At 33.1% G+C, this 25,058-nt stretch overlaps 1 protein-coding gene across 1 annotated transcript; it reads left to right on the top strand.

The window, feature by feature from the left end:
* The first annotated feature begins 5,157 nt into the window (after window positions 1–5,157).
* Window positions 5,158–24,397, top strand: LOC110032771 (peptidyl-prolyl cis-trans isomerase FKBP15-1-like). The gene is made up of 6 exons (XM_020736518.1): window positions 5,158–5,326; window positions 5,434–5,483; window positions 7,061–7,123; window positions 7,678–7,768; window positions 24,002–24,106; window positions 24,212–24,397. The coding sequence occupies exons 1-6, from the start codon at window positions 5,266–5,268 to the stop codon at window positions 24,301–24,303; spliced, it is 462 nt and encodes a 153-aa protein (XP_020592177.1). The 5' UTR covers window positions 5,158–5,265; the 3' UTR covers window positions 24,304–24,397.
* Window positions 24,398–25,058: the final 661 nt, after the last annotated feature.

Raw genomic sequence — 25,058 nt, 5'->3', positions numbered from 1 at the left:
GGACACTGAGATATTATAAATAAAAATATATTTAAGTATTAGATATATAAATAAATAAATAATTTTATTTATAGATATAATATTTCCTAAAATAAAATTGCGGCCTTTGTATATTAAAAAATAATTTCAAGAATAAAACATAAAACTTTATGATGTTGATATGAGACAAACAAATTTTCTCCTTACACTAATCTTGAGGCAACCTTTGAGCAAAAAAATGTTCAAATTTCAATTAAAAAATCATACAGAACTCCAATTTCAAGATTTTTAAATCAAATTGAGTGACTCACAGATAGTACCAAAATCGATTTAATCTGAGTCAAATCAAGCACAAATCAAATATATTTTAAATATGACAAGCTTAAAGCGAGCTCAATATCGCTCAATTATGAAGTTATTAAGGCACTCGATTATTCATCGAACACATTCCGATCAAGGGAATATCTTCAAGTTGTTTGATAAAGTGTCTGAATTCCTTCCTAATTTGCAAAGAGACATATATCAAACTCTATAAATAGATATACCCCCCTTTCGAGAGGAGAACTAGATCTTGAGCCAGATGAAGGCTGAAGCTTGGAGAAAAAGAAGTGGGACCTTCATGTTATACGCCAACGTCCAGTGAACTTAGCTTGCTTTTGCAACCACCGACTACCATCTTCCACCACTCTTTTGCAGTAAATGAATTTTAATTACAAGTTTAGAGCTCCTTATATGGACAACACTAAAAGATTAGCATTAGCAGTGATATTAAAGAGCTAAAATATATCTCTAATAACTTTAGGGTTTGCTTTTAACAGTAGATCTAAAATAATTTAATTAGTTAATGTGTATCAGATTTCGTTCCTAGCATCTTATTTGCATCAGCGGCTATATAGTATGTCTAATTTCAAAAATAAAATAAACGTTATATTTATTAATTTGACAATAATAATGAGAAATGTTTATTCAAACGTATAGTGTTTTCCTCGTGATTTTAGTTTATAACGCATAGTAGTTTTGTATTTATATTTTTTACATTATGGATGTTGTATTATATTTTCTTAATTACACCATGTGCTATGTTTGTTATGTGAATCTTCCAAATGATGTAATACTTAATATTATCATGTGTTATAACTTTTTAATATAAAATATTGAGCGTCATAGCTACTCTGATAGATCTCTACTGCGTTACACTTTTGTGTATCACTTTCTTATATATTATGTCACATCAACCACTATTACAATTGTTAAAATGCACTCTTTTGTATTAATCATAGCCAAATCAAATTAAAAAATTATTCAAATATTGTTCAAACCCGAATTCAAACATTATTTAAACTTTGCTCGAACCAAATTTGAGCATTGCTCAATTTTTTTTTGAACCCTTCATTAACATTCAAATATAATTCAAAACTTGCTCAATCATGTTCAAACTATGCCAAAACTATATTTGAACCATTTTGAATGTTTTTGCATGTTATAAAAGTTGTAAGAATAAAGTGATAATTTAACGTAATTGTATGGATGAAAATACATGGCACATATAAAAAAATCATGAGAGAGGACAATTGAATTTTTACATGAAAAAAATCCTGGAAGCAGAAAAATCACAAGACTTGACACAATTAAAATAATTCACTATGTAATCAAGAGTATAGAAGTCCACTCTTCACCCAAATGATGGAAGACGAAATTACAAGATTATGTTGAAATTATAATTCCTTTTAAATAACCAAACATATAAATTTGTATAAATATAGTGGAGACTATAATTGTTGTAGTAGTAAGACTATAATAGTCGTAGTGGGGCTATAACAATCATAACTGGTTATAGAAGCCACAATTAATTATATAAGTTGTAGTTATTAGATATAACAATAGTGGTAAGGGCTACTAAAGTCATAGTTAGAGACCATACAATCGTAGTTGGTGACTACAACAACCGTAGTTAGCTGTAGAAGCTACAAGTGGTGTTTATAATAATCTTAGTTGAAGGCTATAATTTTCACAGATTATGCAGTCATAATTGGCTATAAAACCTGTAATTTGTGATAATACCAATTGGTGGTGGTGGTTGATGGTGACCGGCAGACAGGTTTGAATTTTGGTGGCCAACAAGGAGTTTTAGTGATTGACGACAATAGTTGGGACTTTAAAGTTAAGTTTTAGTAGTTAGCTAAATTTTCTTATCCCCACTACTTTTAAATAAATAATGAGAATATATTTATAGTTTGCAAGAAAGATATTTTGATAAATTTATTCAGGATCTCAACTCTCTATCGAATGATTCTAGTTAATTTCTTTAATCTCAGGTAGTGTTTTCAATATATAGGTATTTTAACCTCAAAATTGAATGATCTTAAGATTGTTGGATTTCTCTCATCGAGATACTCAATTTAATCATAAAATGCAAAATTTTAAAGTTCGTTGACCTTCCATTTGATGCACCAAAGCCTTCAACTATATTTAAAGTTTTTTATCTGGACTCATTTAGAATTAGATTAGACATTATGCTCGTGTGCACATGTATATTCATGCAAATAAGTGAGCACTATAGTGTGCCTAAAAATGTAACAAGAGGCACAGGTTAGTGCTAGAGCAAGCAAGAGCGTAGTAATATGTGCGGGGGTGCCCGATAGCGGCGGCTTGCATGAGGTAGTGTTGTGTGTGTGGGCACAGTGGTGAGGGCTTTGTCAAGATTGTTTTTGCACATTCCCACACGTGTGCATGTGCACTTAGGTGATGATGCCCGTGCTATGGTACACATGTTTGCATTATTTGGTCAAAATTGAAAAATCAAACAAAATCGAAAAATTTTGGTTAGTTCATTTTAGTTTCAAATATGTATTTTAGTTTTAAGATTTTAATACCTTAATATTCGATTTTCGTTTATTAGCTTAGTTTAAATTTTCATGTAACTCAAAAAAATCGAAAAATTAAAATTTAATAAAAATTTATTATTATATTTTCGGGGCAATTACACACATACCACCTAATTTCTGTGTGTGTGTGTGTGCGTGTGTAACCGAGGCTCATCAAATAGCCTTCGACCATTTCTTAAATAATAATAATAATAATAATTAATATATATATATATATATATATATATATATATTGAAATAAAGATGAATCACAAAATGCGTTTGCAATTTACCCGTGTACTGTCCAAGACGTGCCTCGAACCTGGGATCCCAGGGGTCTTACACATTTTGCCTACCAAAGAACCAACCGATTCGCGTGTGTGTGTGTGTGTTATTTATACCACCCAAATCTTTCATATATAATTAAATTACCATCGTTTTGACTTCAAAAAAATGGAATACACCTTTTCATGCATAGTAATGTGGCATTAATGTAAAAGGGGAGTTTTAGGTTTTAGATATGTATATACATAAGAGTTAAGTGATATGTAAATAAATCTTTCTCTATTTTAATTTTCATGAAAGCACCTAAATTTATGATGTACGTAAGATTTGATTAAAGTAGTTGGAGGATTCATAAAATTAAATTTATATTATACATTTAAAATATTTAGTTCGTAATATTTATTCATAATAAAACTTCAATAAACAATTAAATTTCAGTCTATTTATAGCCGAACTGTTTATACAAAATAAACTTTGGTTCGGCCGGTTCGGTTTAATCAAGAATTTTGATTGATTCAACTTTTGGATTTTAGATTTCAGTTGCAATCAGTTTGACCAATGTGCAAATCGATAAATTTGAACCGACCAAATGTTCAACCCAATTGGGGAGTTGCTGGAGTGCTTATGCTCGCATCGGTGTAATGGGCTGGTGAGCGCACAATAATAATTAACAAAACTATTCTTGCATTGTGGAGTGTGGGTGCGAGCCCATGGGTTCACTGGTAGAGCAAACTATCAAAATTTGAATTATCCCTTATTTAAATTTCATCTATAAATATTCTTCTTGAGGTGGGAGAGAATAAAAATCCAAAGGTACTAATTGTTATACCCACCAACTATAGCTTATGTAGGCAACTACAACTATTGTAGCTTACAACTATGACTTATGTTCTCAATTATGATTCTTATAACCACAACAACCAACTAAGATTGTTGTAACCATAAATTATGGCTTTTGTGGTTAACTATAGTTATTGTAACCTATAACTTTAACATTGGTAGCTCTACTATGATTGTTATAACCACCACCAACAACTTTTATTAAACTATGACTTCTATAGCTAACTATGACAGTTATAGTCCCATAATGACTGTTGTAGTCTGATTATAAAAGTTATAATTCCAACCACTCATATACAGTTTTATCTGTTGAATTATTTTGATATAATTATGATTTCAACATAATCTTATAATCATATATTCTCTATTCTAGGTGAAGAGTAAAGTTCTATACTCTTGATTACATAGTGTATTATTTTAAATGAGTTAAGCCTCGTGGTTTTGTTTCCTTTTGAGATTTTTCAACTTAAAAAATCTCAGTATTTATTTGTGGGAAAAATTTTATGTCCGGACTTCTGACGTAGCTCTACCTGCGGATTTCAATAATATGTCGTCAAGTGTGCTACATCGCAGAGATTATTTCGGGGTTATTAAAGTGGAACCGTGAATGTTATTTCAGAGTTATTTTAGGGTAATTTCAGGGTTAATGAAGAGAAACTTATATATTCTACTTCAATAACCCAGTAATAATCTCGAAATAACCTCTGTGGTTCCATTTCAATAACCCTAAAATAACATCGCAGAAGCTATTTCAAGGTTATTTCTAGATTATTGAAGTGGAATATATGAGTTTATCTTCAATAGCCATGAAATAACCCACAAATAATCTTCACGGTGTTATTTTGGGGAAATTATTTCAGGGTTAATAAAGTGAAACAACATCAGTTATTTCATGATTATTTTGAGATTATTTCAGCGTTATTGTGGAGTCCGTGATTTCACTTTAATATTTTTTAAGTGGACAAATATAACAAACATGACGATATATTACTATGAGTCTGCATGTAGAGCTGCATACAGAGTCTGAACAGAAATTTTTTTCTGTCGGTGGGTGTTGAGCTTTTTTGTAATTAGTAATACTAAGGTATTAATTTATTACCTTCTCTTCATAAAGTTACTTGTTCGTTACTAGTTCTCGTCATAAAGTTACTTGTACGTTACTTGTTCTCGCGAAGCAGCATACCAATCAGTCCGATCCGACCCTAGCCGATGACGATACTGGATTTATATTTCTCTGTAAACCTAAGAAGATCAGAAGCCACGCCGATAGCGATCCGAGCCGGCAAAGAGGAGAAAGATGAGAGCGATGAGGAGGATTTTAAGCTGCGTTGCGTTATTGGCCGTTCTAGTTCTATTTGGTATAACCTCAAGCTTTTTTCACTCTCCCTCTTGATTTTTTTCACTTCCATCTCTTTGTTCAAAACTAACCTCTTTTTCCACTTTCGATTTCTTTTCTGCCATGAAGTCTCTGCTAAGAAATCCCGCGATGTTACGGAGCTGCAGATCGGCGTCAAGGTGAGATTTTGATTGATGAGGGTTTCGTTGATCCTTATCACAGACCCTAAATCATGCGATTTTGATTCATGCTTCATTCCGTTACATTATGTGCTAGTTGAGATTTTGATAAACTTTTTATTTAGTTCAATTGATGAAAAGGTTAACTGGTAACTAGTTAGTTTAGGCAATTCTAAAATGGCATAATTTTATGGTCATAGTAAAGGCTAACTTTAGTGTTATGCGTTGAATTTTGTCCTATTTTTGAAAACCCTTTGTTGTTTTCGTGGATTATTTGAGAAGGAAGATTTACTTCCATACCATTCAATTCCTATGTATTTGCATATCTAGCACCTAAACTTCTACTTTTACATATATGCCACGTTACCTATCCATAAAAGGGTGCATTTCACCTTTTAAAAGCTAAAATAATGCTATTCTTGATGTGATATAAAAAATTTGGGTGGTATAAATGTAAAAGTAAAATTTAGGCGTTAGATATGTAAATACATAAGAATTGGGTGGTATGTATATAAATACCCTATGATACAATGGATGCAAGCCAAATCATGAGCTGGAGTTGTTATAGTGGCGATTTGGCATTCCTACCTGAGATGCCATGCAAAATTACACGAGCAGCAGGTGAAAAATCATTTTTGCATTTCAGATTCTTGTGGCGAAGAAGTTAGATTAGAATTGTTAACCATTAAAAAAATTATGAAGTAAATTTATTTGGTTTATACTGAATTTTTAGTAAACGAAACGAGATAGGTGAGTGCGGATTAAATGAAAATGTTTAGTGAATGTGCGATAAAATTGAGGAAGATGGATTAAGAAATTATTACATTAGAGGAACAATAGGAGTTACATCTATTGAACATAAATAGTGAAACATAAACTTTAATGGTTTGAAAACTTGGGTTGAGTGATAGAAAGAATACCAATAAGATAAGTGTGGCCTAATGAAGATTTTTTATTCTTAAAACCAACTCCAAGAGTTAGATAAGCAAATGATGGTGATCATTTTCCTTTTCTTTTCTTTCTTTGTCTGGTAAGAGAAAGAGTGCTTATATAGTAGGGTTATGATGGTGGAATCTTAATGAGAGTATTATATCTTAAAACACGAGAATGTGCTAAAAAACTAAGTAGAGATAAATGCTTGAGCAACAATGAGTTTTTTTAATTCAACATTGTTGTGTATTCTATCACATGTAGGGCTAGAAGATTAAGTTTAATGTCGCAAATTGTCTCTGTTCATTTTCTAGATGTGATGCAAGTACACAAAGCAATATAGTCGTAATGTCACAAGTCCTATATTTCAACTTCTTAGGGTTTAGTTATATTTTTACGTATCTAACTCCTAGACTTTCATACTTACATTTATAAATCTTTGGTGTGATATACCTATATTAAAAGGTGTATTTAACTTTTTAAATGTAGGTGATAGTTATATTTTTGATGTGATATTAAAGATTTGAGTCCTATGCATGTAAATATTAAATTTTATGTGTTACATATGTAAATACATAAGAATTATGTGGTATGTATTTTTAAATATTATTTATGCCTCTAAAATGATTCAATTCCTGTGGTTGCAGTACAAACCAGAGAGTTGTAGCATTCAAGCTCACAAAGGCGATAGAGTTAAAGTGCATTATCATGTAAGTAGCCAAACAAATTTTTGGTTTTTAGTTTCTCAAAGATGTTAGCAACTGTGCAAATTGGCAATATTGCACTGAACGCATTAAAAATCCTTTGCGTTTTACACTAATATCTATTGTTACTGAAGCATGGTTTCTGGCTTCCACTTTAGTTTGTATGTTTGATTCATTGGGTGTTTCTTTTTGTGTGGTGTGTTTAAACCATCTTCTGCTTCAGGTTTTCTTACAGGTTTGTCTCCTCTGCATTTAGGAATCTTGTAACTGCCTACAAATATATCTGGTTTTTTTGGTTGTATTAAGATTTAGCAGCTAATTTTAAAACCGCAACAGAGGCCAATCTTGCATTTTTAATTGCAGGCTTTTTTAAGTTAGAATTGAGAACTTTTGCATTTGAATAAAGGTCGCTTATATATATAAATATATATGTATTTATAAGCATGTATTCTATAATAGTCAAATTTTTATATTTTCATAAATTTAAAACTAACATTACTCAAAATTCTGTTATCAAACCAATAGATTTACAGCTGAATTTTGGGCAATTTTTAATACAGGGAATGCTCACTGATGGGAGTACATTCGACTCTAGTTATGAGAGAGGTGACCCCTTTGAGTTTGAGCTTGGCAGCGGTCAAGTGATCAAAGGTAATGTTTTCTTATGCCTTTCTCGTTTGGCCATTAGCATAAGTGGAAATAACTTCCAAGTCAGGTGCTATTCCAACTTCTCCTATAACAAACCATGTTTTCACTAATTGGTGATTATTTTTTGTGATGGCAAGTTAAACAAAAATTGGGCCTTAGGGAAAACATTTGTTGTAGTTGAGGCCAATAAGTACTTTGTAAATATATATGACATTAAACAAATTTTTTAGGCTTTTTACAATCCTCTACAATCTTTAAAGAAGATTATGAATCTTAGAAGTGCCCATTAGAGAGTTAATGGGGGCTGATTAGGTTTGGTTTGATTGTAGTACTAGCTTAAAAAGTTTTTACCTAATAAGCACAAATGAGCTTGAATCACCCAAATTGGCTCTCAACCAGCATGGAATCAGACTAGCTCGACCTCAATCATATAATCCTCCTCTTTCACAAGCCTAACTCATTTGTGCAACGAGGGTGAACCCTCAGCCGAATTCTGATGAGATGTGTGTATGTAAGAGAAAGGAGGTTGGGTTTAAAGGTAAGATGTGATGGGTGACTGAATTCTAATCATGGAGTTGAGTTGAAAGAGAATTTATCTAGGGGAGAGTAAGCTTTCATGCATTATTGTAAGTTTGTTGAAGAATTGGGTTGTTCTTATTAAACTTCAACTAGATGTTAATCTATGCTTCAAATTAAGCATTTTTGTAATTAGAATTTTCTAAACAGTGCCCAAACTTAAAATAATCATGCAAGAGGGTGGAATAGAGTATGATAATTTAAGTTAGAAGTTTCCTCTTTCATGAATATGATGAATCCACATGTGCATTTGCTTTGAGGATAATGAATTCTTCATCTTGCTTTGCCTTTATTCTCCGCGTAGTTTTTTCTTCATGCTCCTTTTTATTCTCTTTCATATTATTTTCTCATTTATTTATTTCTCTCTTTTTTGAAGTTACCATTTGATCTAAATTTGTGTATATGGAAGAGGGTCTTCCACAACTTTAGTGGTAGTGATTTGGATAGATAGAGAAGTAGGTATGGAGAGAGAAAATATGATGAATACTTGAATATGCATTTTATTGGGGTTTGTGTCTTCCTTGGGATGCGTGTAAGAATGAGGAGAGTCTAACGAGTAGAGGTAGGAGAATATTGTACCGAGTAAAGCATATAAGTTTGTGACTGCCGACCGCTAAAAGTTCAATTCAAGAATGTGATTTTTGATTTAATTTAATATACATATAAATTTGATTTTTTAGAAAAATAGTATTTTTAATTTTGAAAAATAATGTTTTAATTTTTGAAAATACGAGACCGAATCGATTCCATATAAAGAATTGTTTAAATAAACGAGCACAACACTACAAGTGACATATTTATCCGGAGGAATAGATATATTACTTATCCGTGAGGCTCGATTAAATAAACTACTGAGATTATGACATCCGTTTGGTCTGCGAACCATTTATATAAGCCGACAAATTCTCCTACCTAATATGAAAGATTAGATCGGGTTTATATTACCTAAGTTCTTAAAGCTCTTTATAGAGGTAAACCCCTATAGTTAATTACATCTTAAATGACCGATGTCACTTAAGAAAACTCTCGATTTATATCAGAAAATATTGTTTCTAGGAATTTTAAAGGATATAACTTTTCAAAGATCGAATCAAGATGTGTCAAATGGGGGAGACTCAAATTTGGGACCTTGTTATGGAATCCAAATAGAGAAGACTAGGGGTTGTCATGGATCCTGAGGAGAACCTCAATGATTTCCCAAGCTATCCTATGGTTTGACTTCAATTTTGAGAGGAAAATTATTGAATGTTTCATCCTGCCAATTATTATTATTTAAGGCTTACATTTGCATGACACAATCATATAAATAACCTTGAAGATAGAAGAATTTATGTCGTAACGAATGATAACCTCAGAATTCTAAAACGAGTTAGGGCTTAATTTGCACAACATAATTGTGCAAATCCCTAAAGATAAAATGATGATTTATGTTGCACTCGACAAATAACATCGAAATCCTATAACTTATTATTTAATTCAAAGGAAAGATTTGTTTGCTGCTGTAGACGGCTACCTTCGTAGCTAGCTCCAAGTTCCTCGACGAAGTAGCAGTCCTAAAGTCTAAAGGTTCAAAGGTTTAATGACAAGTTCAGTTCAATCATTATGGGGGGTTAAAGTTGATTAGAGCGACACCGGTTAGGATCCCACGGTTCCCTCGTTCCAGTATCGCTATTTTCTTCTGAATTTACTTAACTTAAACGAGTAAATCTTATTTAAACCGGAGAGATCTTGTTAGCAACCGTGTGTTATCTCATCCGAGGGATTTCCGTAAATTCAAAATGACGTGTTATGAAGTAACACTTCAAAAGATTTATGGTTACCTTTGAAAGGGTTTAATTTAATTTTGAAAATTGTTTTAATTTTGAAAATTGTTTTCATTTTGTCGATCAAGCATGCATGGTATGTAGAAACAATAGTAAATTGCAGTAAATGAAATGACAGAAAGTAAATAAACTATAAAGACGTGCCTATCATCTTCACGCTGCTTCCGCTGAAATGTTAGAACTTACAACATATAGATAATTTTACAGGATATTTAAATAAATTCCAAGAATAGTAAAAAAAGAAAGAACAATTGAAGGTATAGCTACCAAACTCCAGGTCATAACTTGGCGGATCTTTAAAGGTTTTAATGGATGATTTTCTGAAACAAAGTATAATAGGTTCAATTGTCCTTCAAAATATCCAAAAAGTCATAAGTGTTTGGGGAACAATTCCTAATGACTTTTAGAACCTTTTGAAATGTTTCAAGTTCATTTAAACCTATTATATTGTTCAATTGATCATGCCAAACTTTAAATTTAGTTTCAATGAATTAATACATCCCATGCTCAGTGAACCTGATCTTTCAACTATCCCGAGAGTGGGGTAATTAGACAGTCACTTAATGTTTTATTTAAAAGTTATGTGAATAGGTACCCTTTGGGCAAACCCATGTCATTGAAGACCTTGTACCTGCCACTAAAAAATTAGGCTTGTAGTGTTTAGAGACGTTAATCAATCATGTCTTTTTTTCCTAATCCTCATCAAACAAGTTCAAGTATCAAACCTAGCGCACTACTAAGACCTTAACAATTTCATGGGTAAATTTGTAAATATCAAATTACTAATTTAAGTGAAATATATTCTTATCAAAAGACCATGTTATCATCTAATCATCAATTAGAGGCTTTAAATGAGTGAATTATTATCTTACTAACTTAAGTCCTTTACTTTAGTATCATCTAATTAGATTGACTTTCAAGTCATAACAATTTATGAAATTACAGTTTTACCTTTATCATGAATATATGACAAATTAGTTTCTACCTTTTAATCCATTATGATTCAAACATTCAAAAGAGTTCATTATGATTAAAATTGCCCATTTACCCTTTGGTTAACTTAAACTTTTAATTAGGGTATCACAATCCAACTTTACTATTTTGCCCCTAGGGCTCCCCACTTCATAACTCATCAAATATAACTCAAATGACTTTGAAATTTTTATGGTACCTCACTCATGGGTCAGTTAAAATATTCAAGGAGAAAATGCGATTTTTCTAATTTTTATTTAATTTATATATTTATTTTAACTCAAAAATAAGTTTTTTAATATTAGTTTATTTAACTAATCAAAGTAAAATTTTTGTTCATGAAAAAATTATTAGAGGTTCACCTAGGTCAGAGAACCACTTGGACAAAATTTCATAATTTTTAAAATTATATCTTGATTATTATAATTATTTATCGATTTTAGTGATTAATTAAATAGAAAATATATTTTAATTACAAATTTTTTTTTTTATATTTTTCTTAAATCTCTCTGAGTTTAGAGGACTCAGAGAAATAAACTTTTCATTTTTTACAATTTTAATTTTATTTATTATAATTATTTTAATGAAAAATTAAGGAAAAATACATTTTTGGCATTTAAAAATACATAATTAAAACAGAGAAAAATAAGAAAAATATTTTAAAAGGTCTTAGGTGATCAGGGGACAATTAGGAACAATTTTGGACATTTTTATATTTTTGAAATTTTTAATCATTTTTTTTATTTTTAATTCAAAATATAGCTAAAAAATGAACTATTTATTTTAAAATAATTTTTATTTTTCCTAAGTACTCCTGATGACAAAGAACTCAAAAAATCACTTTTCATAATTTTCTTCATTATAGTTAATTTATTATAGTTATTTTAATGCAAAAATATCATTTTACTTAGAAAATAAACTTTAGTGCTCAAACTAAATTAAATAAATTTCAAATTTTTACAGTGAGTTAAAATGATTATCATTTATAATGTGGAATAATTTTTGTTAATTTTTGAATATTATTTTATTTATTTTAATTTTAACGAGTTTTTAGGGTTTAATTAACTATAGTAATTTACATGAACATTCAAATTTAATTTATATTTTTTCTAGGGTCCTCTGACCACAGAGAACCTACCAAAACAAGTCTCATATTTTTCTGACTTATATTTTAATTTATATAATTATTTTAAGCAAAAATAGTCAATCAAACTTGAAAATTAGGGTTTCAAAGCTAGAGATACTCTCTGACACATCAAATAATTTTTATTTTAATTTCACATTATTCTCCTATGTTCAGTGAACAACAGAGTATTTTTATTTTATTTTTATGATTTTTATACACAAAGTTATGCATTTTCTAAGTTTTGGAATTAATTCTAAGTTTTGGAATTAATTTAATTAATTTAAATCATTTAAATCTGATTTTCCTTCTTATCCGAGTCAGCCGCCGCGTCATCCTGCGGCACTTCGAACTCACACGCATCGCTCCGCCATTTGATGCCGCCACCTGAGTCAGCTGCCACGTATTTGCGCTTTATCGTTCCATCTCTTCGTTCGGCGCGATCCTGACCCTCCATTTAATACACGCACGATCAAACAGTCCTCCGTCATCGTTCTCAATGGCTATAATTTGTGAACCGTCCACACTAAAACCTTAATATCTCTTTTGATACTCAACCAAATCACATGGTGTTTGTTCTCACACCTTCATCTACTCCATACGAACACATCTATATGGTTACATGCTTATGAAATCAAAATTCTCTTCACAATTGTGGTTACATGCCAAAAATTAGGGTTTGTGGTCTATATCTGAGTCTATGAGGGGAAACCTCAATCAGATGCTTGTGGAAGCTTCAATAGAGTCTGGCAAACCTCCTGGAAGTGTTCTTTTCCTCTGGTGAATAGCCTGAGTAGGAGTTCAATGAAATGGTGACGCGGCCTTGGTTAAAAGCTAGGTTAGGGTGCTCAATAGAGGGGGGTTTCAGCGGAGATCTTCTTAGTTTGATCTGGGGAAGCTTTTGAAACAATCAATTTGGAGTTTTGTATAGTTTTGAGAAATGACCAGAAATTGCCCTAGTTTTAAGCTCTGAAATTGAACTCAAACAGTGGGGAAGATGGCTGGAAGATGGTCGGAATGAGCTTAGAAGGTCTTGGAGGAGCTCTGGAAGCAATTTGACAGACTTACCCCAAGGAAATTAGTGATATCTCTAGTTGGTCGTGGGAGGTGGAGTTTAAATAGGCAGAGCAATAGTGGCCACTAGGGCTGGCTAATGGGTGCCAAGGATTGCTTAGGTGGAGAGGAGAAAGATGCAAGTGACCAATTGGGATGAGCCAATTCAGGGAGTTCAAATTTGGGTTTAAAGCTTGGGGTGGCTCTAGGTTTTGGTGTTTTCCGGCGACTAGGCCGGCTGACCAGGCCAGGGCTGGTGGCTAGGTGGTTCAGGGGATCCAAGGGAAGCCTTAATTGTGATTAGCTTGGGGGTTTGATGGCTGATGGCATATCTTCCTTGGTTTAGTTATTTTAGGAAGGGAATCCCCTAATTTGGGGGACCCTTGGTCCATGGCTCATGTAGGGTGGGTAGGTGGATCCAACTCAGTTCATAGGGTTCCAATGCTGGCTGTGGTGACCATGGTTTGGTCAAATGGAATGGCTTTGGTTCAATTTAAAGCTTGGGTTTAAAATCATGTCATGAACTTGGGTTTGAATTTTGGTTTGGCTAGACTTTAAGTTTGGCTCAATTGATTGATCAAATTGGCTTAGATTATTGTCATGAGAAGTTTGGAAAAGGAATTGAGTGATTTTGAATTGATTTGGGTGTTCAATTGGGTGGAATTTGACTCATGGTCAATTTTGGGGCATTTGGGCTAGACTTGAGTTTGGATTGAACTAGGGTTAGGACTTTAGTCAATTAATTGTTTAAGTTGGTCTAAAAGATTGTCATGAAGAGTTTTGGATATCAATTGAGTGAAAACTGTGGAGTTATGAAGTTCAATTTGGAAGATTTTTTATTTTAGGGCAAAATTGGGGATTTAAGATTGGGCTTGAAAATTGTTTTTGCAATTGACTCAATTGGGATTGCATATGATGAATTTTGATTTAGAATTGAAATTTTGTGAGATTGAAGTCAATTTGGTGGAAATTGAGGGTGAATTAGAGAATTTAGGCATTTAGGGGCAATTTGAGGATTTTGGTCAAACGGGGTCAGTTTGGTGAAATTGGGCTCAATGGAGTGGTTCAAATTGATTTTGGGGACATTTAGAGTGATTTTGGAGTTTTTGGGAGTTTTTAGAGTATGAAGGACATTTTGGTAATTTTGTCAATTTTTGGTATTTTCGAAAATTTGAAGTGTTTTGGTCAATTTGAGTGATTTGGAATGGTTTATAATGATTTTTGAAGAGATTTTGAGAATTTGGGTAATTTTGGGAATTTTTGGAAAATCTAAGGTTTAGAGACAATTTTTTAGAAAATCTAAGGTTTTTGCAATCGACTCAATTGGGCTTGAATTTGGTTTCAATTAGGATTGGATATGATGAATTTTGATTTAGAATTGAAATTTGGTGAGATTGAAGTCAATTTGGTGGAAATTGAGGGTGAATTAAGAGAATTTAGCATTTAGGGACAATTTGGGGATTGTGGTCAAACGGGGTCAGTTTGGTCAAATTGGGCTCAATGGAGTGATTCAAATTGATTTTGGAGATTTTGAGAATTTTTGTAGTTTTTAGAGTATGAAGGACATTTTGGTAATTTTGTCAATTTTGGGTATTTTCGAAAATTTGAAGTGTTTTGGTCAATTTGAGTGATTTGGAATGGTTTGAAATGATTTTTGAAGAGATTTTGAGAATTTGGGTAATTTTGGGAATTTTTGGAAAATCTAAGGTTTAGAGACAATTTAGGTTTAGAGACAATTTAGGTTTAGAGACAATTTGGTAATTTGGTGAAGTTTGGGGTCAAGAAGGGTTAAAACTGGGAATTTGACAAAATTGGGATTGATTGAAAATGTTAATCATGAGGTCACCCTATTTGAGCCATGGGACCCACTGGATCTTCCATATGCTGGTGTAATCCTTCATGTGTTGGTCTTAGCCAAACCCTAGCCTAGGGATAATTGTTTAGGGGACCATTCACATGAGTTTTCAATAGAAGAAAGGATCAAGCTAGGCAGGTTTGGGTTAGGATTGTGAGTGAATGTGAAAGATTCATGTGTGTATGTGTAGACCTGACCAAGACCACACCACCCAGGGCTAATCTTAAGGCCAAACAGTCCTATGGGGACTCCTCTTGAGCTCCTCCATATTGGTTCCACCATACTCCATATTGGTTCCACCTACTAAGTGCTAGAGGTTAGAACTAACATGTGGAACTTCAAGATGAGCAAAGAAGAGTTTTAGAATTTATATTGGTGAGGGTTCCATCACAAGTTTTCTAGGAATAGTCAACAATAAAGTCCTATTACTAGATCCTAAGCTTCTTAGGAAGAAACTAGACCTCAACCAAAAGTGAGGTCAACAGTGATGACACCTATTTTTTTATGATGATCTATAGTTTATTAATGATTGACTCTCTAATAAATATAATAGATGTGTAATTGTTACTAAAATAAAATAACTGATTTGTGAAGAAAAAATTATTTTAATTTATATGTAATCTGTAATGAGAAAATATATAAATTAGTTATCAATTTTGAGTTATAATCAATGTTGTTGCATGCTTAAAAAAAGGTTTAATGGCAAAGAAATCTTAAACCTTAGCTCAGTATAATTTTTATTACTCACAAATGAAAATGTAAGAGAACCAAATTTTTATGTGAAAAAACCACCCTAGAAAATGAAAAAAAATATGCGGTCTAGCCCCATCAAAGTAATCAATTAAAAAATTGAAAGTACATAGATTTACTCTTCTCTTAAATTAGGGAAGATGAGATTACAAAAATTGATAATCACATATGTATAGTAATAATTTGACTACAACTGTAGTTGTTGGCTACAAGTGTTATCGTATTTGGCTACAAAAATCATGGTTGGTGGCTCGTAGCTGGCTGCAATAATTGTTGGTGATGGTCAACAACGACTAATTGCCGTTCACCTTCATATCTTTTTAATAGTTATCTTTTAATTGTCAGCTAATTATTCTCTTCTTCTCCCCACTCTTTAAGTGAAGAATGAATGCCTACTTATGATTTTTGAGAGGGACATTTTGGGTCAAATTCAATCTAAAATTACTTCATTAGACTGTTCACATTGATTCCCTTGATTATAGATTATTTTTCAATATTTAATTGTTTTAACGACTTCAAAATTAAATGATCTTAGGCTCGTTGGATTCCTCTTATCGAGTTATTCAATTTGATCATAAACATGCCATATTTAAAAATTATTTGGCTCTCTAATTAATGTTCCAAATTTTCTAATTGCGCTTCAAATGCTTGATCTAGGTTTGATTGAATTCGGGTTGAATTTTTTTTTTAGTGTCATTGAGTTTGCCTTGTTGAAATGCTCTTTTGGACTATAAATTTATTAAAATCAGAGCTGAGAAGATCCTAAATTTGAATTTGAAAATTTTTTTTACCCAAAATGCATTGAGATTCATGCTTGAATATATAAATTTCTTGATGATATCAAATGTCATCTCAATTCATATTATCACTATAATCCATCTCAGAATCAAATCACTCCCTCAATTTTTTTTTTATGTTAATTGGATCAAGCATATATCTATATGGATCGTAGGTAGATGTCTCATTCTTATAAAGATTGTCAGTTATGAAAACCAGATTTAATTTGATGTCCTGCCCATGGTTGTTACTCACATTTTGTTGGTAACCTTGATTGTATGGCTAAAATGAGATCCACTATAGTAGGGAAAATATTTATGTTTTTAAATGTAAAAACAAAATCAATAAACTCTTTTATGTCAAAGTTGGAGAAGACGTCTGTCGGCCGGATAAACGTCGCGGGTTTTGTATATATGAATTTAACTTAATTTAATTTATATATGTGATTATAACTTTGTAAAATAATATTTTTTAACTTTAAAAAATAATGTTTCAATTTAATTTATATATGACCATAATTTTGGAAAATAATATTATTTTAGTCTAGAAAAGTAAGACCGCATGGACTTCACATATTTGATTGTCTAGATAGTTGAACACGATATCATAAATAGTACACTATCCTGAAGGATAAATAGATCATTTTTTAGTAGGCTAAATCACCTAAACTAAAAAAGTTCGTGACATTCGTTTGGTCTGCGAAACTTTTTTTTATAAGGCGATATATTTCTCTATTTAATACGAGAGATTAAATAGTGTTTATATTAAGCTGAGTTCTTTAAGTTCCCTATAGAGACAAACTCCTATAGTTAATTACATCTTAGGCAATTGAAATCACCCAAGAAGACTCTCGATTAAGATTAATGGTTTTGCTTTTAAGATTGCAAAATTTAAGTTTCTAAGGTTAAATGTGAGGAAATCAAAGGGAAATGACTCAAAGTAGGAACAGTTATTTTCAGGAGTCAATGGAAAAAGACAGGGAATGTTACAAGAGGATGTGGGGGGGGGGGGGACTTCCCAAATATCTTACGATTGGACCTTAACTCTGAGAAACGTCTATTCCGTTGTCGTGGTCTCGATCACCGCTCTCCGTCCACTTGCTTCCACGCTCAGCTTCTTGGAAGAAAAAAACACTCTAAGCTCCTTAACATATTGATTATAGGTTCGGGGTTATGGTGTGTATAAATATATTGTTATTGGGTCAGTGACTCGCTATAGGATACCTCCTAAACCGGGTGTCCTATTGTCCTCTATCCTAAAAGGCTTCTGCAAGTCCATGGGAGCAACATGAATAATAAAAGGGAAGCATGTTACGAAACGCAGTAAACGGTAAACATTAGCATCACAAGCATGCACTGTATATTTATGCAGTAAAGTGTGCTCTGAAGAAAGTGAAACGCTGTAAATTTAGAACAAATCTATATACCTGACGGGTCGGCTGCTCCCATAAATGAGGTTGGTGTCGCGGGTACAAGTAAACGAGTATAATGAAAAAATTTAAGAAATGTGTGTTGACCTCATTTTTGGTGAGGTATCTTCCTCTTCTTAGAGCATTTAATCGATATGTTAAGTATCTTAGAGTAGTCTTCCCAAGAAGCGGAGCATGGAAGCACGTGGACGGAGGGCGACGATTGAAACCGTGACGACGAGGAATAGGATGTCTCCTTAGAGTTAAGGTTCAATCGTAGGATAGTTGGGAAATCACCGGGGTTCTTCCTGGATCTATGACATCCCCTACCTTTCACTCCATTAACTCATGAAAATAACTGTTCCATTTTTGAGCCATTCCCTTTTGATTTTATTATATTTAACATTTGAAATTTAAACTTTGCAATCTTGAAGACAGAACCACTGATCCTTATCGAGAGTTTTCTTAAGTGATTTCGTTCATTGAAAATGTAATTAACTATTGGGGCTTGTCTTTATAGGGAACTTAAGAATACAGTTTAAAATAAACCTTATTTAACTTTCCATGTTAAACAGACAAACTTGTCGGCTAATAAAAAAATATTTTGCAGATCAAACAGATGTCATAAATCTTTTAGTTTAGGTGGTTAAGCCTGTCAACAAGTTGTATACATATCTTTCGGGATAATGTACTACTTGTGGTATTGCGCTCAACTATTTAAACTATTAAATATGCGAGGCCCGCTCGGTCTCACTTTTCAAAATTAAAACATTATTTTCTAAATTATAATCACATATATACACATTAAATCATATTCAAATAAATGATTTCCTCCGAGGTAAAGCAATCGACAATGTGTAAGCATGAATTTATATAAACAAGAATGAATAGTGAACATCACCTTAAAAACTCGAGGAGCGACAAATGACCCACGGTAACTAGAAGAAAATCATCGAAAACACGAGGAAAATTTGGAGGAAATCAGGAATGATCTACAAAGATCCCAATAAAATCGTATGAAACACACTAAAAAATTCGAGGAAAGAAAGAAAACCTTAAGCATTCGGGTCGGCTAGGATTAGATTTAGGTATTCTCGAGGGGCTCCGAATGCAGCTATCGGTCACCTGTATGTATAAAGTCCTCCGACATTCAACTAGAAGGGTTTCCTACAATGTCAACTTAGGAGGGTGCTTCTTAGCCCAGTACCGGTAATTGACAAGTGGACAATCGACGAATCATATTACTTAAATACTTAAAATTTATATTTTGGCATGCATATAGATTTCATGCATATAAGAGAAAGTAATATCAATTTTTGTAGTCAAAATATATTTATAATTACATCGTACATGTTCTTATCATTTTTACAAAATATAATTGTCCACAAGTCGATTGTACCGTCAGGCTAGGACCGCCAACAACCTAAGAAGATAAGGGTGCCCTGCTAGTCTGGTGTCGGTAAACAATATTGTCATCCTACTATATTTCATCGGGTCTCTAGGTCGGGTCCCGATGTCGTAGGATGGAACATTTTTCCGCTCTATTATCGAATGTCATTATCACCAAGGCCTAAAACCCCAAAAAAAGACCATCCAACTTACGACATTGCTTGATGGTTCATATATAGCCACAATTATATATGCGCGTTTATGTTTCAAACCTAAGCAGCTAAAACCAAACCAATAAGCAAGGAAAAAAGAAGAAAAATGGGGTGAGAGAGAGGAAGTCAAGGTTCATCTGAAATGACGAAGAGGTGAAAGACGTCTCGGCCCTTAAAACTGCATCTAAAACCATCGACGAAAAGACCTAAAAAATGTAACCCGACAATCCAAGAATCAACCAGGGTATCATTTCCTCCAATTCAGTAAACGAAGCAACCCAAAATATATCCTTTTCAAACAATATCTCAAACAAATTGAAACAGGAAGGGGATCAAACCAATGCGACGACTATGTACATAGCCCACAATTCTTATGTATTTATACACCCAAACTTAAAGCTCAAATGTTGCATTCACACCATCCAAACCTTTCATAATACATCAAAAAATGCTACCATTTTATGAAGTGTATCCTCTCATGCATAGGTTAGGTGACAAAATAAAATTTGGAAGTTTAGGTGTTAGATATGTAAATGTATAAGAATTTCGTGATATGTTCGTGATATGTATGCAAATGTGATATGTATGCAAATACCCTAAAGGGTTAACTCTTACTCAAAGCATCAAGAAATCTGGAATGAATGGTGCAGGTGGGGGGAATGCTTGAGTAGGTTCTGTAGTCATGAGAAAAACGAGCAAATTTCAGAGAAGAGTAGACCAAAGTTGTTGGAGATGTATCCAAGAGATTGCAACAGTACAAAGGACTTTAGCAATGCAGGCGACGTAAATTTGTGTAGAGTAGAAAAGACTTCCGCAACATATGAATAAATTTGCAATGTATTGATGTCGTAAATTGCTAGAAGATGCTCAAATTCTTAAGGCTAAGACAAAGAATGAATTGTAGGAGAACCAGCAAATCCTTCTTCAGTCCACTCAATCTTCCCTCAGCTTCACATGAATCAACTTCAGCCGTTAAAGTCATTATCAGGAGAACTAGCAAAGTCCCAATGAATTTATTCCAGGTTATACGAGAAATCAAAATTAAATGCACACTCAGTTGTGGAAAAGTCCTCCCTAAGCCCAGGAAAATGGATGCAAGTATAGCCGTATAAAAGAGAAAAAATTCTCAAAATTTCTTTGCACTGGAAGGAATTCCAGTCACTTCCTACAGTATCAATGTGAACAGATGCATCCCAAATTGGAACATGAATTCTATAAAAGCTCTTATAAAAGCTGCCGATAACATATATATATATATAATCCATTGTATTAACCTGCTTTAGAGAACCCATCTTTCTGCCTCCTATTTCATTAAGCCTTCACCATGGTATCTTGAAGAATTACATTTAACATGCCATTCAGATCTCACGCACAGCCATTAGAGAACAGTGACAAATTTACATGCATACCACTCGATTCTTATGTATTTACATATCTAATACCTAAACTTCAATTTTTGCATGTATCCCCCTTTACCTATACATTTGAAAAAACATTGCAGACACGATTAAATAACAAATATATATGTATATGCCAAGCAAGGAAAGTAGGACAACCGAGCAAGAGTGTCCAGCAAACCAGCAAAAATACCAAGCAACCGATCAATGCATATTATCCCTAGAAGTGCTGAAGTTACAAAGCCATTCCTCAGCTTTCCTTCCTTTTATTTTTTTTTAGGCCAACTTTTTTAAATGAACTCAACATGAGATAGGTCTAGAGAAAACAAGAAATAGGGGAGAAAAGAAAAGAATGGAAAGAGATTACCTTATCTAAGTTTTACCCACAGAGCTCTAGAAGATTTCAAGCACACACACAATATGAAACAAGCAGGAGGAATCACCAGCCAAAGATCCAACAACCTCGTTTGAGCCTTTACAAACAACAAAAGAAGGCCAAAGAACTCTCAAACATCAAGTTCACAAGCACCTAACTGAGAAGAAATTTCGGCAGTCTTCCCCAACCTCCAAATTTCGTAACCTCACAACCCTTCCCCAAGAGTGGTTTTTATAGCAGAGGAAGGGAGCAGAGGAAATACCATAACTTACCGGAGGTGAGGCAACACGACAGAAAGACAGGAGAGAATGGAGACAAAAAGAAGAGGCATAAGGCATCGGGAAGAAGAGGTTTTGCCAATAGAGTACTTCGAAGAGGCAGGCTCCATGGGTCAAAATTACACAAGCAGGAAATTAGAAGATTGCAAGGGCTTGCCATCGTGAGGGATGAAGCCAGTGAAGCGTCGGGAAGAACGACTCTCGGGCAGAGGGTGTCGAGGAGGAGAAATAGGTCAACCTTCGTCACGTGAAGAGGAAGGTTAGAGAGGAAGGCACGGGAGAGGGAGTGAGGAGCGATTAGGGCTCGATGGACGGGCTCCTCTCGGGCCGAATGGAGAAGGCTCGACCGAATGGGAAGGTAGTGTGCGTGAGTGTGAATTAGAGATTTAGGAAAGCCCTTTATATATATATATATATATATATAGATATATATATATATATATATATATATATATTAATTTTATATATTATTTGATACTTAAACCCCCCAATTTGCATACTTTTCACTCGTGCACGAAACCGTATCTAAATGGGTGTCCTCTCTAGCTAAATTCGACGTCCCGGACGCACCGACACGCTCCATTTCGTCATCTGGGGTCTCTCGGACGACTTCGTCGATAGTCGGTTCGAAAATGCGTCAAATTCAAATTTCTTTAAATTCTCGCTCGTGATCAATCATTCCAGCAATTGATTCGAGTTTGATCAATCGCGAAGCCTTCTATAGGTGCAGGTGACATGAATTTCGATAATTGTGTGCATGGAACACGTGAATTGTGGTATTCGTGCATCGAACACGCACAGAGGTCACAATGGGTTTCTTATGGTTTCGGCTCCTATAGGTACTCGACACGAGGTTCGTCATGCTGGTTTTAATCTACTCAACTAAACGTTGATGATTTAGAACCGGCGATATGAAACTGCGAGGAGTCAAGAAGTGGCTCGAATTTCTGATTGACATTGGTTCTAGTGCTAGTCCTCTAGGATAGTAGATAGGAAACCCTAAGACTAGATCCTGGGCTCTAAGAAGAGTAAGAGACCTAACCGAAAATGAGGTTAACGTCTGATGCACAATCTAAACTCTTCATCGAAAGATGTTAAGTTCAACTGATGATAATAAAAAGTTCTTTTTGTTAAATATAATTTTATTATTTCTAATATTAATTCCAACAGCTCTTTTTTATCTACTTCATTAATTTCAAAAAAGAAACATTAGATTTGGAATCATAAATAAGTTTGAGAACGTAATATTACATTTGTCGTAGTTGATCATTTCTAAAGGTCGGCATTTTTTTGTCATCTTCAAAAACTAATAATGCTTCTCACATTGTCAGATTTTTCCTTCAAAGAATTATACATTTGCATGGTATAATTTCATCAATTGTGTCTAACCGTGATGCTTGATTTTAAGATTGCCTCACACAGTTTGAGAACATGATATTATATCTGTGGTGATTGATCATTTCTAAAAAACAGTTTTGTCATGTTCAAAGGCTAACAATGCTTCTCACATTATTAGATTTTTCCTTGAAAGAATTATAGATTTGCATTGTCTATTTTTATTAATTGTCTGACCGGGATGCTTGATTTGTTTTATATTTTTGAAAGACTAAAGAAATTAGCATGAACTAAATTAAAATTTTTGTATCTTTCATCCTCAAACTAATGGTTAAATTGCGGTTTTTTAATTAATCTCTAAGAAATCTACTGAGATGTCTTGTAAGAAAAAAACTATAAAATTGGAACATATATTTTCCTACTTCTAAATTTGCTTATAATAAATAAAAGTTTAATTACGAGAGCGCAAACAAGAGCTTAATATGGGTCGAATCGAAGCTTGTCATGGGAGCTCAGTAAAAAAAATAATAAATTTTAGATGTTATTATTTAAAGTTCAAAATTATGTCTTAATAACTTTGGGTTTTTAAATTTGAAGACACCTATTGGTTGGTTAACAATATCTTCAATCTTGTTGTGGCTTATTTAGTTGGATTCATGCTAAAGCCAAAACGTGTTAGTTTGGCCCAATGTGTTTTAAGAGCCTTTTAGATCACTCAACAATTGGAAGAGTGGACTTATTATAACCTTTTAGATCATTCAAAGCATTATAGGAGTTGAATAATAACCTTTTAAAGTTATTCCTTGAAAAAACTCTCTAGTCAGTTTCCAACCATTGGCAGCACTCCATTCTAGAATATTCCTGAATGTTCTAGAAACCAGTACCCATATTCTTGAAATATATTCCATACAGGGTGGGACCAAGGGCTGCTTGGAATGTGCATTGGCGAGAAAAGGAAGCTGAAGATCCCTGCAAAGCTTGGCTATGGTGAATCAGGATCTCCTCCCAAGATTCCTGGTATGGAAAAACTATTATTTTGTACTGAAATGTAATTTCAAGAATGGCTCCATCCCATTATTATTTGATTATGATGCAATTTTCTTTTTTAATGAAAAATTGCAGGGGGAGCGACGCTGGTCTTTGATACCGAGCTTATTGCTGTCAACGGAAGAACTTCAACAAGCGATGAGGATACAGGAGATGAAGAGCTATAAGTTATGTTTGAATTATTCCAAGCTCTGTTTCTTTGAATGAGTAAACCATGTGGTTGAATTTTTATTTTTTTCTTAATAATGCTTTTTAGCTGAATCAGTTGTTTGAATATATATATATATTTGATTTAATCGATTAAATCAAATCATCAATTAAAAAAAAAAAAAACATTTACATCCATACCAGAATTTTTATGCAATCACAAATGCAACAACCAACATAAACTTATGAATATGAAAAATGTATATCAATCTTAAAAATATAAATTAACGTAATGTTAAAATTAAATTGAAAATGTAAGTATTATAAATATTAATAATGTTTTAAGTGTTGAATGTTTTAATACAAGAAAGGGTATATGGTTGAATGCCCCGCATGAAAAGTGAGTTGGGTTTCATCATAAAATTTGATATGGAAAACAAATGTAAGACGACCACAAAAATCAAAATTTTGAGTTTTGTATGTAAATTAACAAATCGTGGTTGAATGCCCCACATCATAAAATTTGATATTTGGGTGAACTTTTTGATCATTTGGCCAGTATTTGGAAAACAAATGTTCAAAATTTTGAGTTTTGTATGTAAATTAACAAATCCACCATCTCCAGACAAGTAGATCCACAACGAATTGTTATATTATTGGTAGAAGTAATGAAGGTAGTCTTTCTCATCTCATCTGGGCTGATCTAAAATCAAGCAGGGGTAGATCCACAAAGTCAAGAGGGTCAATTGCTTACTCTTAATTTGATCATTTGCCA

This window comes from Phalaenopsis equestris, unplaced genomic scaffold (genome assembly GCF_001263595.1).
Source record: "Phalaenopsis equestris unplaced genomic scaffold, ASM126359v1 Scaffold001023, whole genome shotgun sequence".
NCBI classification, from domain to species: domain Eukaryota; kingdom Viridiplantae; phylum Streptophyta; class Magnoliopsida; order Asparagales; family Orchidaceae; genus Phalaenopsis; species Phalaenopsis equestris.
Note: the sequence above shows the minus strand (reverse complement) of the source record. Positions and strands in the feature narration are given on the sequence as shown.